The 19887-nt window shown below is 40.6% G+C and overlaps 1 protein-coding gene across 3 annotated transcripts in view; it reads right to left on the bottom strand.

The window, feature by feature from the left end:
- Positions 1-19887, bottom strand: part of cdkal1 (CDK5 regulatory subunit associated protein 1-like 1) — a 276511-nt gene that overhangs the window by 136585 nt on the left and 120039 nt on the right. For all 3 annotated transcript variants that reach the window (XM_034697513.1, XM_034697512.1, XM_034697514.1), the window contains exon 8: positions 18002-18105. In XM_034697513.1, coding sequence (XP_034553404.1) covers positions 18002-18105 — 104 coding nt within the window. The remainder of the gene's footprint in view (positions 1-18001; positions 18106-19887) is intronic.

Raw genomic sequence — 19887 nt, 5'->3', positions numbered from 1 at the left:
AGATTTTGTGTTTCTTGTTGTTTTATTTATCAGAATGTAGACGTGTGTCTTGGTACACAGCTACAGCTACTAACATGTAGCTATGTGGCTATGCTAACTAGCGCTAGCACTTTTCCATGACAAATAAAAATCATCCACTAGATCTTCAAATCTGCAGACGTGGGGAGTTAACCGACCTTTGTGTTTATTAAGACAGCCTACAACTAGCATGCCTCCCTCCTAAGCTCCTTGTTAGCACACGTGTGCAGGTAATGAAAAATGGAGGAGAGTTGAGTTGTATTTTATACAGTCTATGGGCTGAACAAGCTCCGAGCTCTGACTTCCGTTAAAGACCGGATATTGTTGTGACGTAACAAAAACACTGAAAACTGAAACGGCTCGTTTCAGCACACATTTACAGAAAGGTGGAGAAATCATAACAGGGGCAGAATGGATTTTTTTCATTTTCGGGGGGTTTGTAGACATGCCAGGGACACATATTTCAGGTAGAGAACCATTAAAAAGTCAATTTTGCATGATATGTCACCTTTAATGTATCAGCTGCTGAATTCAATATAAAACAACACACACCTTTGGGACTGGCTTTGGAATGACTGTAATGTCCCCCCCTAAATATTTGATGTTTTCAGGAGGAGAGAGATACAAGGCTGGGAACCGACAAACTGCTCCATCCATAAGAAGTAATTATATTCCTCGGTTATCAAATATCCTTCAAAGGAGATCACGTCCAGACTAATACACGTCCCCCACAGTTCATATATCTCCACATAGACATGCACACAACAGGAATTATGACGTGAATGTTAGCGTTAATCTTCTGATGTGTATGTGATGGAGATTATTCTTTCTGGACTGCAGTGTTGGAAAACAAAGCTTATTTATCAAAGGGCAAAGCCAAGTCCGACCTGAGGCAGAGAGAGAGTCTGGATTCAAAGACTTTCAGGGGATATTTAAGAGGACACAGGGGTTTCCTGTACTGGATCAACATTTCTCTTTGAAAGTGTCTGCCCACCTCTTTGTCTGTCGGTCTGTCCGTGTGTGTTTGTTTGTGAGTGTGTGTGTGTGTCTGTGTGCATCAGCTGTCTCCCCTGTAGCCCTTTCATGTCACCCAACACCAGGGGCTCGTGGCTGTGGCCACGGGTGGTCCACTATGTGAGAACTGGTTCCTGCAGGGGGTGTGAAGAGACCCCCCGATGATAGCAAAATATATACCACGAGGGAAATACACACAAACACACACAAGAAAGTACACACAAACAACATATACCACCCTGAATTATGCTCAGAGGATGTGGGCGCCTTTTTCCAGATATACACTGTTTGTGTATTTCGTGTCTTGAGTTTAGTCGTCCTGTCAAATGTCTGTCCTGTTCATAATACCAAGGATCAAGCAGCTCTTTCTCCAGTTCAGTTCAGATACCCGCTGCAGGGAATCAGTTTAGTTTTGGTTCCTAATTCAAGACATTTGTACAAGGGGCTGCAGCATTGTTATGTTTGAGGTCGTTCTCCATTTACTGTGAGCCAAACTGTGGAAACCGAAATGCAACACAGTCGAGAGCTGGCACAAAGCTAACTGAAGGTCACAGTCTGACGAATAGGAAAGAAGTGATAAGTGTGTGGGAGTACACAGCCTTCTTTTTAGAAGAAAAGGAAACAGCAATCATTTGGAAACATGTTAGAGTCTCCTGGCCGGATAAAAATAATGAAATAAAAATAATTGACTAACCACCACGGCTGCCTTCAGTGTGTTTTACAGAAGCAGAAGTCAGTCTTGTTTGATGTTATTACTCTTTCTAACATGATGTGTCAAACCATCTCTCTGTTGTAGCATAACAGCAAAAGAAACCCATCTTTATCCACACACTGTGCAGACACACAAAGAATATTAGGAGAGTTACTATCTCCATCCGTATAGACTTGGCTGGAAGTTCTCTTAAGTGTTGCAATTTGTTGTTTTGCCAGCTTATTTGCAAGCTGAAGTTCAGTTATCAGCAACGCTAATACCCTCTGAGGGAGATTTACAAAATACAAACTTCCACTTCCAAGATGCAAAGCTCACCAGCCGAGGTTCAAGTTGTGTGTTCATCTAAAGCCTGAACGACATGTGGAAATCACCCGATGGAGTAGGCGGACCAATTCAGAATAGAAGAAAACAAAAACTAAAGATTGAAATGAAGCTATTATAGAATACATGTTTGAGTAAGGTTTGTTGGTGGAGATTCATTGCCTTACTTTTACCTGACAGAGTGGTAAAGGATCACACATCTCCCCCCTTCAAACCAAGCTGTGATGCTTTACTTCACTCATGTTTGAGCCTGACACCACAGAGCAATGTTTTAACTAACACCTGAGTGTTCAGATCTCAGGACTTTATAGCTTTAACCAAATCTGTGATCTGTTTACATGTTTTACAATCTAGCATAACTTTATTTAACCGTTTGAGTTACTTCAGCTGAAAACATGTTGTTTCAGGACATGCGTGTTTCAGAGTAAAGGTCTTTCAACAACATAACAAAAAGGGACTTTTATTTTGAAGGGTTTGTCAAGAAGTAAACAATTCTCATGAGACTTTTACTAATATTAAACATAGCTCCTGAAATCTGAAGTAAAAATCATGATTCATGCACTGCAACATGTCCAAAACAAGTAGGCATGTATCACTTAATGTGGTCAAGTCATTATCATCATTCTGGTCTTCTGTCCAGACAGACATTGAGAAATCTCAGAAATTGATCCAAAACTGAGTAATTATGGTGTTAACTCCTTGTCTGGTCATAAGACTAAACTGCTCAGTATCATGTTGTATGCTGCTCGCCTTTCAATCCTGCATGTTTGGCTTTATGTATATCCACCTACACTGTCAGTATGGAAGGATTAATGAGTATCTATTCTACTCCGTGAGAGGTTATGCAATGCACAGCAAGGAACCTTAGATGACTGAGCTGAGCTTAATACACAGAAGGAAGAGGAGCTGCTCTTTGATAAGCAGTGAGAGAAACAGTGCATGGACTGAACTGCATGTTTGAACTGGAGATGACAGTGTTGTAAAATCCATGTCATGGCAGAATGTGACACCAGTGATGGTACTGAGACCAGCACACCACTCGCCCGTACCTGGCTATCCTTTCACATAGTTTGTCTATAGCTAGCAGTGCAGAACCGTGTGCATTGGTTTTATGTAGCCTTGCCTCACCCCTCCAGTCATGACTTTGGACCCCCCTCTGAGTGGAATCACTGGTGTAAACAGTCATGTCAGCATTTTAGCACCAGTCCAAATTAAGGCTTGACTTCCTGAGTTTTAGAACTTCTTCACTCTGCCTGACTCACACTTGTAAACCCCCCCTTCATCTGAGGTGTGTTTGAAATGTTACATTTGCTGTAATATATAAAGTAGAAGCTCTTAGATCTGGTCTGCTAACTAAAGAGTGAAAACAGTTAAAGGAAGCACTTTTAGCATCATTACTGCTCTCTTAAAAGAGTTTTATTGACCATAACCATGATGCTTCCCTAAGGCCAGAGATATACTTGCTTTTCACTCCACATTTGCGTGCTCATGATGGCTTCCCCATGTGCCAACCTCAGAAAGTAACACGATGTGCTCATGATTGGTAGGAGAGGTTCAGAGGCAGAAAGTCAACACTACAGATGTTCCTAAGAAACTTACTTCCAAGAGGATTAGATGGAAATTTAAATGTAGACACACTGACTAGCCTAAAGGTAAGAAAACAGTTTAAGCACAATCTCTTTCACACAGTCCTAATATATATTGTGCTGACCGTTAGTAATGGTCATCTAAAAGAGTATATGTCCTTTTTCCATCATGAAACTGAGAGCTACTTTAAGTGCTGTGTGGGCCTTTGCAATGTGCATTATAAACATGCCACATTCTCCCACCAAGTATGACTAAAGATCACTAAATAGGAGCTAAAAAAATTACATTTAAAATAAATATATAAAAAATGTGTGTCCTCTTTATGTTTGTTACAAATAGAGCACAAACCTACAAGGTTAGTAAACACTGGCGTGCCGTTGTCAATCAACCTTGACAACTCGTGTATACTGCACACTTATGTGGTCCTTACTTGACTGATGTCAATGTGCTCCTGTGAAATTCAAGACCTCAGTCCATTGACTAAAAGTCCAGCAGCTGAAAAGAAAACCCTCAGTTGGTGATGTGCAAACCGGTGTTTTAGTTCAACGAGGTACTCTGTCGCATGGTGACTTTCAGCCATCGTGTTGGTTGTTGTAGTTGGAAGAACGGTCGAACATAGAAAGAGTCCGCGCTAATGCGTCTTTGTTCAGTCATCATTAAAGACACAGCTGATGAGTCAATTTCCACCTTACAATAAAAAAGGACTTCTTCAGTTTTCAAGAGCTGTTGTAACATTGTCTCCAATTAACCGGGTAACTCATTGAGCCATAACACCAGTATAGTTTTGCAAACCACTGTGTCCACTTCAGCTTCACTGCAGACCCAAATAACAAACAATCATAGTAATAACAACTTGTTTAACCAACTAGTTATTCTGTTCCTGACTAATGTGAAAATGTTACTCAACTGAATGCTCACATCCCCAGTCAGCACAGGCATGTCTGTTGTTTACATCCCAAACAGGTAGTTGCACACGGCCGGAGGTCTCTGGTGTGCAGTAATGTGTCAGGAGTCGCCAAGTATGTGACCAATAAGATGCAGCCGTTTGAAAAGTTAAAAACAAAGTATATTTCTGGCCTTATGCTTTAAGAGCCATCCAGCATTCCACTAAAAACAGAAGCTAACTTGATAAACAAGCACTTTGTGTGCTTATCTTAAAATCAGCAGCACTGCCCGATGAGTCCCCTGACCAAAGGCTCAGTAGCTCCAAATACACAATGATTAAAAGCTTCCGCTCTTTGTTTTCAAAACTATTCCCCAACAGTTGCTTTAAATTTGTCCCACAGGCAAGAATAAATAAAAACAAACATTACTAAATGCATGAATATTTGTTTGTGTGTTTGTGCACAAATAATTCATCATTAAACTGATACATACATTAGTGCAGCACTAAGTGGTTATTGTTAATCAATTATTTTTACTTATCATGGGACAACCTCGCCATAATAGGAACATTAAATATTAATTCACATGTAGGGAATGAATACATGTGGATGTCTATATCTGCAGGGCTAACAGTGTGCTGTCTGGTTTCCTTATTCCTTCAGCTAAATAGGAGATAAGTACTTGGCTGATGGTTTATGTTGTGATAAAAATACAGTAGAAAAACAAAAACAAGAGAGGGAGAGAAATCTTCCTAAATATGGATATATGAATATATTTATTAATGAATTGATATGAAGAACAAGGTGATTGAATTAGAGAGAGAGAGAGAGAGAGAGAGAGAGAGAGAGAGAGAGAGAGAGAGAGAGAGAGAGAGAGAGAGAGAGAAAGCACAAGACAGAGGAGCAGAACCATCATGGGGAGTTAAGTGGGAGTGAAGTGATGAAATATATTCAGACAGGAAAACAGACAAACAGCAGACGAAAAGTGGGACAGTTGCATAATGTTTTAGATTGAGTAAGAATAAATCGTCTCTATCTGTTCTTTTGTTTCTCACTGTGTGAACTCAAATGTTGGAAAACGGAGGGGAAAGTTTGCTCTGCAAGGTGACAATATTTATTTCACATCCTGTTATAATAAAGATCAACACAGAATGTCTTTAACCTGCTTTCTCTTCTGTTTATATCGCTCATCTGTTTCACTGCTCAGGCTTTCATTCGTCTCTTTTCACCTCTCTCTCTTTCACAGGTAACGAGTTGTGTTGATCACCACAGTGAATTGAAGCTGAACTTAATTACTTGTACGATGCACAGTTGATGTGTGTGTGTTCAGTGAGTGTACATGTATGTGTGTGTGTGCGTGTGTGTGTGTGTGTGTGTGTGTGTGTGTGTGTGTGTGGAGAGAGAGCAGAATAAAAGAGTTGTTCTTTCACGTGTATGCTGCACAGTCAGAGAGGTCAAACTGTTTGAATGATTGATTAAGCGATTCATTGATTATAAAGAGGCTTAATTGTTGACACTTACCATATGCTTATTTACAAACAGATTAAGTAAACATCCAGATATGTTTTATTCATGAGGGTAACTGGCTCTCTATAAAGTTAATGGGTCAGTAGTAGTGGGCCGTATTTAACACGGATGTTTCAGCGTTGTTTCGTTATGTTGCAGCGGGACTTGTTTGGATTCGTTAGCAAGCAGCTGACTTGTGGGGTACGGAAAGTAGAGCATTCAGCGCATAAACACCAAGATATATACCTCAGAAGTTTGCCGAAACCAAAGCAGAGGTGAAATTAGAGTAAATATTGGACCTAAATGTCCAGTGAGGAATTTTTGTGTTTGTATTTCAAAGCTTCCTCAGAAAAGGCAACTGGACTTGGTAGCGATTCTTGAAGAAGTTTCACCTCTCCTCGGAAAGGCTTCTTCAGTTCTGAACAGACTGGTGACAGAGCTAGAGCTAATATAAGCCTCTAACAGTCATTGGTGTGCTAATGGTCATCACATGGGGTCATTAGTAGAGTCATTGACTTAGACAGTCGTTCAGGTGCGCCGGTTGGCCTATCGGCTTAAGAACACATTCCTTTTAACAGAGGCTATAGTTCTCATCATAGCGGTCACTGGTTCAACTCCAAGCCATGACCCTTTGCTGCATGTCTTCCCCCACTCTCTACTCCCCTCATTTCCTGTCTCGCTTTAGCTGTCCAATCAATACAAAGAAAAATGCATGCAATTTATTGTTTTTTGCACCCCCTGGACACAAAGCGTTACCTCTCCTCTTTGCTGATCTCGTCCTGCACGTGTGGGTAGTGTTTTCTGAGAAAAGTCTTGGCCTGCTGTCTTTGAACAGTCACATATATTTCACACTAAGAATCTTTATTGTGGGAAATGTCAACAAAATAATTTTTGGCATCATGTTTTAACTCAATTCATGTGACACCCACCCGACAGCAGTGGTTAAAAGATGTAAAAAGTAGTACACAGAAATGATCAGTCCTGTCTGTGGTGGCCTTGTTTACTTTTGAAGGTCATGCAGAGGCATTAATATTGATTTCAGTCTGTTTCATAACCAGCGTAAACATTTGTTTAAACTTTTGATTCATCAGATGACTCGAAAACACTCCAAATGACTGCTAGAAGCAAATGTTTGCCAGGTGACTCAGGGGTTATTTGTTGATACTGTGTTTAAAGATGTTTTTTCTGCCGCAACTGAAGATTTGCTTTGATAAAGACTAGGAAACAGAAAAAGATCTGTGCTACATCTTCCAGATTAAGTGTTTACTGTTGTATTAAATAGTCGTTGTGGACTTTTGGTTGCTGGGTGTGTGACACATCTCGTCAGGCTGGATTCTGTCCATCTGAAAAGGTGTAAATGAAACACATGGCTGGGAAATAAGAGGTGATTTCAGTCAAATGGATCACAACTATGTGTATTACCATGTCTGACACAAAAAGTCCACCGAGTACACAACATTTATCATCAACTTTCATTGATCTAAAACAGTCTTTGTGGAAATCCACATGACACAAAAATCACCACATGGCAGAAACTTTAATCCCTGCAGGTATCTGGGGGCTTTTATTTTGTGACACTGCCAAAAAACTGAAAGGGTTCAAACAAGTGACTGTAGATTAAACGAACCTATTAATCTCTCTTTCCCCAGCCTCCCAACTCCAAGTCTAGACTTCAAAGCAGACATAAACTTAAGGACCTGAACCAGTTGTAGCCTTTGCTTTTTTTCCCTCTTCACACTGTGTGTGTGTGTCATGATTCATTGTGGCTCAGGGAAACAAAAGTCATGAGCAAAGGCTTTCTTGTGTTCCTGGAGGATATAAAAAACTATACATGTGAGAACACAAACAAACAAACAAATTAAGACTAAAAAAAAAACTTTAGTGAAGAGAATTAATTAAAAAGAAAGCCAGCCCGGAGCCTCAGTGTCACAGCAGCATCCTTCTTTGAGAAGAAATAAAGAGTAAGGAGGAAAGAGGAGGAAAGTGACGGATGCAGGAAATGAGGGGTTAATTAACACATGGCTTATAGGCATAATAATACCTGCTTTACACTGCACACCTTCTTAATCAGCAGATTCTCATATGAAGTGAAATACTGCTGCTCTCATGTGACTGGAATAATCTGCTCCTCAGTTCTTCACTTGATAGGACTTAGCCAAAAGTATGAGGGGAAAATCTGCGGTGCACCTCTCCTTTATTTGTTGATTTTCCTTTAATCTAATTTTTCTTCTTGGCTGGAACAAAAACAGGTCGAAGGGGAATGGAGAGGGGGATTTTTATTCAGTGGGCTACCATGCCCAATATTTACAAGGCTACAATAACAGAGAGGTGGGTGTTATTTATTTTTTATCTTTTGTGGCTCGCACGGACTTACCAGGAGGAAGTTGGTTTGTAAACAGCAGAGCAGTAGTGTGCTTAACAGCTTGGGAAAGGGAACACACACACACACACACACACACACACACACACACACACACACACACACACACACACACACACACACACACACACACACACACACACACACACACACACACACAGTGGCGTTTTGGGAGGAAGAACCAAAAGCCAAATATGAGTCAGAGGACTTACAGCAGTTAAACATTTTAACAGGCACAAGCCTTCTCCCTCTCTCCGTGTGTGTGTGCACAAAAGACTGTGTCTGTGTGTGAGGCCATACAGACAATAACAAGGCCAGTGAGCTGAGCACATGGTCTGAGTGTATAACTAAGTGTCCTACTGCCACCTATTGACAGACAGAGGTACTGCTCTCCCCTCCCCCACACAGGATTCAGCAGAAGGAAGAGAGAGAAACAGAGAAACTGAGTATTTATACTAGAAAAAAAGAAAAACAGATAAAGAAAAAGGGGGTAAATGTGAAGAACAGATCACTGAGAGGAGGAGAAGGTGTTTAGTTAAAAGAGAAACTGAAACCTGTCTTTCTTTTAATCCACTTAAATCAACTTTAAAGCTTTAGCTGTTTCTTAAAAGTCCTTCAGCCATCTTTATTTCTCTGTAATGGGATGAAATAAAGCATGATGGTTTTCATTTGAAGTAGAAGTGTTACACTTTTAGATTTAGCTTACATTTATAAAATAAGATACAGTTCAGGGTATAGGACGGTGCATCCGAGCAGCACTGTGAGGACAGATGTGACTTCTGAGGGTAGTAAACAGCGGCTTAAGGTGGATTGAAGTGTTGTAACAGAATCAAGTGAACCTTGTAGCACTGTGGTGTTTAAAACAAGGCTTAAAATTATCTGATCAAATAACTTTATAAATGCAAAGTAAAGAGAGGGATGGAGGGGGGAGAGGTGTGGACACAAGTTCACAGAGGACAGAGCAGATGGTGTCTGCTGGACTTACACAATCTCAAGTACACACGCACACTAACACACTCTGGTGACATAATAGCAGCATGCCAGGTGTGCAGTTGGTGGCCTGCAGTCTGGCATTGACTGTGAGCTGTGCGTGTGTGTCTGCGTGTTTGTGTGTATCCCGAGCTCTCTTTGTGTGAAAAGGGGCCCCCTATTCACTGGGTTCTGCTGCCAGCTTGGCACTAAATCACAGGACAAGACGGTACACGCACACAGACATAAAACACACGCACGCACGCACACAGACACACACACACACACAAACACACACACACACACACATGCACACACGGACACGCACACACACACACACACATGCACACTCACGCACACACACACATCGCCCTCTGTTGTGTTGTTGTCCAGCCCATGGAGGGAATGAAAAGAGGTCAAACAAGAAGACAGAGGCAGAGAAGCAAGTGAGGGAGGACAGCTGTTTAATTCAACTTAAGAGGCACAGAGAAAGAGAAAAGATGTTTTAGAGGAGAAGAGCAAAGATCGAAAATAACTGTTCACTTCAGAGTCTCCTTCCCTGAGAGTGAACATTAAAAGAAAGGGATATTAAAGGGACATTACAAACAGTTTTATGTGGCTCTCCTTTCTGACGTGATTGTTAGGTGTGTCACCTCCACAGCCAGGATATCTGTTGGTGAATATTAATCCAGGAGGGTGGGGGATGTACCAGTTTCAATACTGTCCCCAGTGTCACAGCGATGACACAGCTTTTCCTTTACCCTCACCTTCGGTCTGAACACTCATTATTGTTTATGTACACACACATTTTGGTTTTACTAGAATAATAGAGATTTACTTCCCCATCAGAGGTACATTCACAGTGGCGGTAAAGAAGTAGTGAAACAAATTCATTTGTGACCAAAAAAACGGTCCACTTCCTGTTCTACAATGACTCCTTATGTCAAAGCCGGTGTTGGTATTCACAAGAACAGTGAATCATAACACATCATTCAGCGATCAGGTTCATTTCTGCTATTTCCTCTCCAAGTTTTGCCATGTAATCGCCCTGCAGGGTTTAACGTCTCTATTACAACAGGTCTACCTGCTTGATACGTGTCTCAACTGATGACTGGGTTGTCTGTAACACCTGACGATCGCCGTCAATCAAAACTCCACTAAAGCTCAGTTAATATGATGATAAACATGTTGAGTTTCCAACTCGAGTGAAGTGAAGCTGAAGTGCTTTTACTCTGAAACAGCTATGTCAGGAAATGGCATGTTTAAAGACACTACTCAAAGAGTAAAATTATGTAGATGTTGAAAAATACAAACATGGAGGCAGGAGAGAAAAAAACACTGAAATAACTAAGTTCTTAGATAGAGGTGGGTCGTAGTGAAAGCACATGTTTACATTTTGTAACACCGCAAAAAATACTGTCACTGCAAAAGACAAAAAATACCATGATATAAATTTGAGGTCATATCGCCCACCCCTACTGGGACTATTAACATTAACAGTAACAATGGGTTTGAACCATTTATTGTATGACTGGAAATCTATGCAGTTATGTTCTTATTTAGAGCTGCGTTTCACCAGTCTGCAAATGATGTGTTGATAAAATTGGTTGTGTAGAACTTTGAGGCATCTTCTCATCAGAAAACATCTTCACAGTTTAAGGTCAGGTTATTTTAAAGACAACAATTTAGGTTTTGTATAATTTCCCTACTTTAAATACAGAGTTATGAATACATAGTGTAAGAAAAAGAGCCATATGCTCAAAATGCTCTTACTTAGCTTCACATAATTATGCTGCACGAAAAAAAAGCCTCAATTTGGATATCAAACAAACAAACTGACTCGGCTGTGCATGTGGAAAGAAAATCCTAACCGTTTTAACTCACAGAGCTTTACAGAGAAACGAACCCCTCCCCTTATCTCGGGTACAGTGGCATGCTTAATGCATGGAACAGCACAGTGCTACTTGAACTAATTTAGTTAAGAAACGCTTTAGCTTCATGATGTGCTGGTAGTGGTGACATATGTTTGAACTCTTGTGTGTGTGTGTGTGTGTGTGTGTGTGTGTGTGTGTGTGTGTGTGTGTGTGTGTGTGTGTGTGTGTGTGTGTGTGTGTGTGTGTGTGTTTGTGTATGTGTGTGCATGTGTGCATGTGTGCATGTGTGCATGTGTGAATGTGTGTGACTGACGTCTGTTTTGAGTTTGTTGGCTTCACGACAGACACATTATGAAAAACTGTTGCCGAAGTCTGAACTGTTTCTCGGTGCAGAAGAGCACACATGGAGGAACTTCTGTCTGTGTGAGAAATATCAGCAACTTATCGGCCTGGAGGAGATTCAGAAAATCCATTTTTAGCTTCTCTGCGAGAGCTTTCCCAGAGGGTAATAAATTTGACTGCTTCCACACACACAGGAAATTTGTGTTAGTGCTTGCATGCTCAGCACATTTCCACATGGTCTTTTCAATAGAGGCACTTTGATGGTGCTGGTGACTCAACTATGATCAATGTGCTCCTATCAATATTTCAGTCTCTGTGCGTCTGCCTCTGTGTCTCTATTTCCACTCTCGTTCATCTCCCGATCAATACAGGACGAATTAGAGCTGAGCTTTCCTTTAAACTTCTCCATTGTCTTCTACTTGAATGAATGCCAAGTGTATAGCGTTCACGGTGGTGCATATGAAAACAGATGTGCACATTTAAATGTTCTCACATGGGGAGGAAGAAAAACCCACAATGTTGAGATCCAGTTAACATTTCTCACCCTCACATCTGGCCCTTTAAATCCAAATGTCATACTTTCCCTGTTATCTAATTGAAGATATTACTCAAATGTAGACAAACGATTCTAACTCGAACCTCCAACCTGCGAGAGTCACTGACCCGTGGATAACAGGTCCTGGCGAACTTCAGCAGCCTTGTCGGTCTTTGTGTTGTGTCGCAGTATCAGCCGAGGCAAACAGGAGCTGACACCTGTCACAGATGTTGGAGCTAGCCCAGCAAGCTAGCCCACATATCTGTCTGTCTATGTGTTGTTACCTGTCATATGTCATCCAGATGGAGCCTGGAAACTAAGCAGTGTCATTTCTGCTAATATCTGTGTTCAACACTGATGATATCAGTCATGTGGGAGTGAGAGGACAAGCAAATGTGTAAAAAGAAGGGTGGACATACATCCCTCTTTTGTATGGTGTTATCACAACAAAGGGCTTATGATGTATAACTCTAACACTGTCTTTATTCTGTCTGTTCATGCGAAAAAGTAACTTGTGTTTTTGCATGCAGGCGTTTTCTGTTGTTTTGTTTAAAATGTAGAGCTTCAAGCAGTTTTATATTTGGCAAAAACAGCACCAGCTGTCAGTCTAGAGAGAAGCCATTACTGGTGATACACGGTTTTGATTTTGTGTTGTCATTACGCCAACTCTCTGGAGCTCAGAAATCAAGCTGTGACGTGATTGCTGAGGTGCATGTCGCATACTAATGTAGTGTGTCACGCGGGAGTCATATCAGTGTGTCTGTAGCTCTGAAGCGTCCTGTCCTGCTTTAGACGGGGCCGTCTAACACACACACACACACACACACACACACACACACACACACACACACACACACACACACACACACACACACGCATGTGCACACACACACTGCTGACAGTTCTAAATGGCAAGGCGACAGCCACAGTGAGGATTCAGTACCACCACAAAAAAGATCGTCCTCTGGCACATCACTAAGACTGACTGGCTACATGTGTCTTGTTGAGCTTCTAATGGACAGCCTCTTTATTTAATATACAGGGTATCTACATATTCCAGTGGATCTTATTATATTGTCTCTATTACGAAAATAACAAACGTATTGAGTCTTCAATAACACATTACACAAATGTTCTATCTATAATAAAGCAATGAATTATGTAGTTAAGGAGTGAAATTCAATATCAACTCATGGAGTTGTAGTCTGAGCATTGTTGCCTAAAATATCATGAGGCATTGCATTGTCCTTCAAGTTTTTGCATCCTATCCTTCACTGCAGGGGAGTGCTTAGCACAAAAGATACTGGTCAAAACAGCAGAGATGTAAATAGAAATGTAAATTATATTCATAAAAGGGAACTGAAAACATGAAAGGAACTTTTTTATTGCTTTTGAGGCTTTAGTAAGTCTTGCATATGCCTTAAATACAACAGCCAACAGTGAAACCGACTCTGAGTGGCGCCCTCTAGTGGTTGCATTGCTTTAGATGGTTTAAAACATCTATTTTCATTCGTAAAGGAAGCATAAATGAGTCTTTAGACATCTTCACTGAACTCCAACTTCTTTCTTTGCTGCTTTTTCTTCTAGTTGCTGTTTGGACTGTAAACAATACCAGTGTACAGGTAGAGAAGTCTTGACCTGGAGCTCTGCCGGCTAACCTTTTGCTGCAGCGGAAGCCCAAAAAGTTGTCGCACATGGTCCCTAATAAGACAGTTGCAATTTTCAGGAATGAGTCAAACATTCAGGTGTTGTTTGGGAAAAGCAGTGGGCTGTAAAAATGCTGCAGGCAAGAAAACAGAGAAATTGTTCCTTTTTGTTATACTTCAACAAATAGCAGAACCTCTTGAGGTGTCTGTTATGAAGAAATTATGCACGTGGGAGAAGTTTAGTCTCAATGCTGTCCACAAGTTCTGAAAAATTGACACCTTGTTGGGCATAATCCCTTCCCCTCCCCTACAAGGAAGAAAGTCCTTCTCTGACCCACTCCTGAATGGGCACTGGCCTCTCCTGATGCATTACTCAATCACAAACATGTATATACAAATTTTTATATAATATTGTCTTTATCACATTAATGCCAAAAAGCATTTTATGTGAAACAAAATTACCATACACATATAGGGACGCACTAAATCTCAAGAAGTGAGAGACGACAGGAGATTTAATGAAGAGTAAAGGATAATGACAGATTGATTTAGATTAAAGAGTGAGAGGAAAGTGAGTAGGACGACAGTGATTGGTTGGTTGGCAGGCAGCAGGTGGATCGAGGTTGTTTACCTTGAATCTACTGTAACACCTCATAAAAATACTGCCATCTCCAGGACTGCTCACCCAGAGAAATATGGTTAAATATTCCTCCACTTCTGGCTCTTTCACGCACACTTTGAGACACACAGAAACACACACACCAACCCACACTCCAATCACTGTTTCCCAGCATGCCTCCTTCACTCACAAAACTTCGCATACGAACCCCACACACACTCGCACACACGCCCACAACGTTATCATTTCCTGTGACATCCCCAGCCTCCATTACCTGCATATATTAACCAACCTCTCTGATGTTAAGAATTATACATTCATACATTTGAATAATTCAGATTATTTTAAAAGCTGTGCACTCTTTCACTCCCTCTTTTTTTCCAGATGGAAGGAGAGCTATTTACCTCAAATCGCATTTGAATAAATCCCACAAATCCTTTCAAAGTTCTACGCGATAAACCAGTCAAATACCCCCAATGCTGGCTGACTGGCCAATCAAAATTAGCATTCATACTTTCAGCCTTTTTTTTTTCATTCAAGAGACATCAAATAGCAAATCAAATTGCAGCCTATTTGTGAGGCTCATTTTGTTTGAGATAAGAAAAAGGTGGCTAATAGAGTGAGAGGGAGAGAGGGACGGGAGCACGGCTGTACTGCTGTGATGTGATTCTAAACCTCACCAAAATAGTTGATGGAGTAAACAGCAGGCCGTTGCTTCATAAACGCAGCAGATGATTCTATTTGTTCAACAGGAGAGAAATATATTACAAGTGACAGAAAATAAAGATTAGATGAGCAAAGCTTTCATTGCTTCGACGAAACCTGCTTATCAAACATGCGAGTGAGTGTGTGTGCGTGAGAGGGGACAAGAATCAGGCAACCAGGGTGGGTTTTTTTGTGCTTCTTTTTTATAATAGAGAGTAATCCTGTGTTTCATGTGTGTGAGTGAAATGTCAGTTAAATCAAGTATGGGACAGTGAAACTTTATCTCTCATTACACATCTCTGTCCTTTTCCAACGGTCTGTAAATCATGACAGGCGGCGACCTCCTGTTTCCTCTTTCTCTGTTTTGAAAACAACAACTAACCGTCTCTGACACTCATGTTTCCTGCTTTTTAACGGATTACACACAAACAGTCATATAACTGAGTTTTACTACACACAATGTTTGTGACAGATTTTTGAAAAGCAGACAGACAGAACTTCTTTCTGTTTTGCAGAAAAGTCAATATCCTCACCACGCTCCTGACAAGAGCAGAGGACAGTTTTATCTTCACCGTAAGTGGTCAACTACATCTGTGTACACACAAACACACGTGATCCCCCCCTTTACACACACACACACACACACACACACACACACACACACATACACACATGCACACCGAGGTTCAAGCAGCTGGTGAGTTTGCCCTTGACTGCTCACCCCTGGGCTCTGGGGTGGCATGGCTGCAGCTGTTTTAAAGAGTTCTGGATGGGATTTAGAAAGCTGTGTCCTTGTGAAGGGTATTTTCTTTTTTGATCCAACAGTCTGGGTTTATGTGTGGTCAGCACTGACCACACATAAACCCAGGCCCATCTCAGGCCAACAACAACACTACTTTAAGAAGCCAGAGTGGGTGTTGCAAGCAAGTGACTCCGACTATCTGATCTTTCAGATTCCTATATCACAGTCAAAAATCCTCCCACATCAGTGCTTCTCCGTGCAGCAGTGCTTGAGTTAGCTCTGCATTCTGTTGACAATTATGGAAGTAAGTTCATTTTGAGCTGTCTGTTTTAAATCTCAAACACGGTGATGGCAACTTGTTCGAATGATAACTTCTTGTGCCCACATGAATCCCCCAGAAACCTGAATCCTGCACTGCCCCAGGATAGCATCAATAGGATAGCATCTGTTCTCTTCCCTTTCATCATGTGGCAACATGAACTGGTGTGTTTGGGTTAACTCAGGCAGAAACAGGCTGGATATATGGAAAATAAAATATGTTGTTTAGTTTTAAAAAGGACAGTCTTTATCTTTCTCATGTGTCACTAAATATACCCTACCAGTCAAAAGTTTGGACAAACCTTCTCATTCAAGGTTTGTATTGATTTTAATTATTTGAAACACTGTAGATAAATACCAAAGACATCAAAACTATGAAAGAACATATATGGAATTATTTAATTAACAAAAAGTGTTAAACAAAGCAGAATATGTTTTATATTTTAGATTCTGTAAAGTAGCCCCCTTTTTCCTTCATGACAGCTTTGCACACTCTTGGTATTCTCTCAGTCTGCTTCATGAAGTGGTCTCCTGGAATGGTTTCTAATTATCATGAGCCTTGTCAAGAGTTCATTTGTAGAAGGACTTGCCTTCTTAATGTGTTTGAGACCATCAGTTGTGTTGTTCAGAGGTAGGGTTAGTACACACTGTATAGCACTATTTGACTACTGTTGTAATCCAGATTATGGTAAAACCAGATTATTTCATTGTTTTAATGTCTTCAGTATTAATCTACAATGTTGAAAATAACTAAAATAAATAAAAAACATTGAATGAGAAGGTGTGTCCAAACTTTTGACTGGTAGTGTATTTCTCCAAATTAACTAATATTGGCGGATAAAAGTTAACCCTTGAATCACGTGAAAGCTCAGTGCATCTGCTGCAGAAGCTCAGGGTTAGCTTGAGTGTTTGTATGAAACATTACAGCCTGCATCTGTGAAAGCAAACTCTCTCAAGCTCTTCAACTTTCAGCCAAAGTGTTAGAAGTGGTAACATCTACAAAATCAATGAATTGTTGAATCAGAGTTACAAAATTAAGAATTGATCTTACTTTTCTGTCAAGGTGAAGTTATCTAAATACATTTTCATATCTTTGTTTATACACGGACACTGAAGAAACAAACGTTTGTAGTGATCAGGATGAAGAAGCAGCTCTAAAAGTTTCATGATCATGTTTTCAGGTTGAACTACATTTTGATGATGTGAGTGATATATGAATTGTTAATAGGACGAGACAATTGACCTTGGCTGAGCTGTACAGTACTACAGGGATGAAGACCCCAAATGCAGTGTTTGACATGATGCTAAAAGGTTTGTAATCACACAGGGAGAAGAGCAGGGAGATGATGTACTCACATCATTGCAAAGGAGAAATGAAAATGGATTGGAATTCCACTTATCTGTGAGGATTTCTGGTTAACCCGATGAATAACAGATTTGAGACTCAATCCCAGACAGAGAACTTTTAAAAATTCAACAGATAATAAAATGCATAAGGGGGAAATGCTTTTTGAGATTTGTGTTAACAATGTGGGAGATTTGCCCTTGACTGACCCGCCTCAGGCTCTAACAGAGAAATGGCCCGCTGTGCTGCTGGGGATTCTGGGAGTCTTCTCTAAGCGAACAGATGCCAGGGCACAGCAGCTGTTCATCTGGCATCAAAACCCTCCAAAAACCAAGTTACCAAACATTAGCACCTTCAACTGTCCCATAGCAGAACATCCAGTCTTACAGGGCATGGATCAGTGTATTCATCAGGCATTCAGTCACCTGTGTTTCTTATTTGAAAGCTAGTTCTGTAGTGATAGAGAGAGAGATAATGCACTCACCCTGGAAAGACTGCCTGGCTCTCTCCACAAGCTCCTCTACTGGATAGCTGGCCAGGTCTCCTCTGGCGTGTTTTGTCTTACAGTAGGTGCACGCATTCAGACACCTGGAAGGACAGAAACAGGGTCACAATGAGTGACTGAAACAAGGTTGCCTTTAGAAAACGGCTGTGTTTCTTCGGTCAGCAACAGAAATACACAAACTTGAATAGAATAGAGTAGAATAGAATAGAATGTACTTTATCAATCCCCGAAGGGAAATTCAGGTGTATGGCAGATAAAATTATAAAAATCACATAAAACAAGTAATTAAGGTGTCTGTCAGCTCATCTCCCATTGGCTAGAGAGTTATGAAGCCTAATGGCTGCAGGGATGAATGAATGAAGGAAGATGGACGAAAATATGAAGAAAGTGTGACATTTTGCAGCATTTGGCTAAACTCTACTCTGACTTAGAATATCAAAAAAAATGTGTGTTTTAAAATATAATGAAAAAAGCAATACAGTCATGAGAGTGTTAAAAAAAAACACAGTTACAACAACACAGTAAATCACAAGTAAAATCCCCAAACACATCAATTCAGGACTTCACATTTAACATGAAACAACAGCACCGTCGCCTGTGGAGCATGGAGGTCACAGTGAACATGGAGATATAAAGATAAGATTCTTTAAAGCACTTGATGACGTCAGCTGGAGGATCATTTCCCAGTAGAGAAGAAACTGTTCTTTTTGTCTTAAGCTGTTTACTTGGGCTCCAGTGAGCTTTGAATGAAGCGTGGACAGCTGCCCCTTAGACCAAGGCAAGCAATGGAAAAATCAGACTCAATACAGTTTTTGTTTTACAACAAGTAATTCAAATTAACCATGAAGGGAGAGAAAAATAAGAAACACTGGCTCACACCAGATCTGAATGCACGCCCAAGTATCCACTGTTGAGGAGTCTTTGTTTGGGATGAAGGGGGCTTTTCTTGTCTTTAAATCACTGCTGACGAGAAGAATGGAGCCTACTGTTGAAGAGCTTTTTTATATTTTATATTTACGTCCTTGAGGTTTAATTTCTGATCTCAAATTTGTCACACTAGGATAAAAATATACACTGTTACTGTCGTCACAGAAGTTTCTTTGAATTCAATGTTGCACAATCTGCTTTTTTTCTGCCAGCAGCTCGAGTGATAATCACAAACATACTGTCGGTGAAACACGAGGTTCACTTTGTAATCAGTTAAATGTGCCTGTTTGTGCGGATCAAACTTTTGTGTGGAAAGAAGAGCATACATTGAATTTTTCTAAAGAAGAAAGAAGGTTCAGTCGTTAAGATGCGTGTTTACAAAAAAGTCGATCCAAGGGTTGACTTTGATTTATTACCAATACTAATCATCTGTATGTGTTAAATACTTGATTCTCATTGGTTGAAACCACTGTAATGGCTGTTAATTCTGCACAGCAAGAGCAACGTCAGGGACAACTAGATCGCACACGTCACCAACTCAAGCCACAGAAAGGAATTACAGCACAAACACAACTTTAGTTTCTGTTAGCGCTCTAAACTGGTGAAAATTGTGGCAAGTCACATTTTTCCCCATTTTCCAGTCACCACCAACGAAAAGAAGAGAGGAGGGAAACTACAGAAACTAGGGAAGAAGAAGAAGCATGAAAGAGACATCAACCAAATTGAAGCTGATATGAATACAACCGCCATGAAATCTGGGGGACTGGTTTTTTTCAACTGTATAAACAATCATTTTGTAAATCATTTTTAAATCAACACTAGATGTGAATTTGTTTGGGTAATAAGCGGGATAATGTGCAGTGAGCGAGTCATTATGCAAAGTAATATCCCTTCATTGTGGACAGGACCCCTCGGCTTGGAGACGGGGTCTAGTCTCA

The sequence above is a fragment of the Notolabrus celidotus genome, chromosome 12 (genome assembly GCF_009762535.1).
Source record: "Notolabrus celidotus isolate fNotCel1 chromosome 12, fNotCel1.pri, whole genome shotgun sequence".
NCBI lineage: Eukaryota > Metazoa > Chordata > Actinopteri > Labriformes > Labridae > Notolabrus > Notolabrus celidotus.
This window is presented reverse-complemented; position numbering and strand designations above follow the sequence as displayed.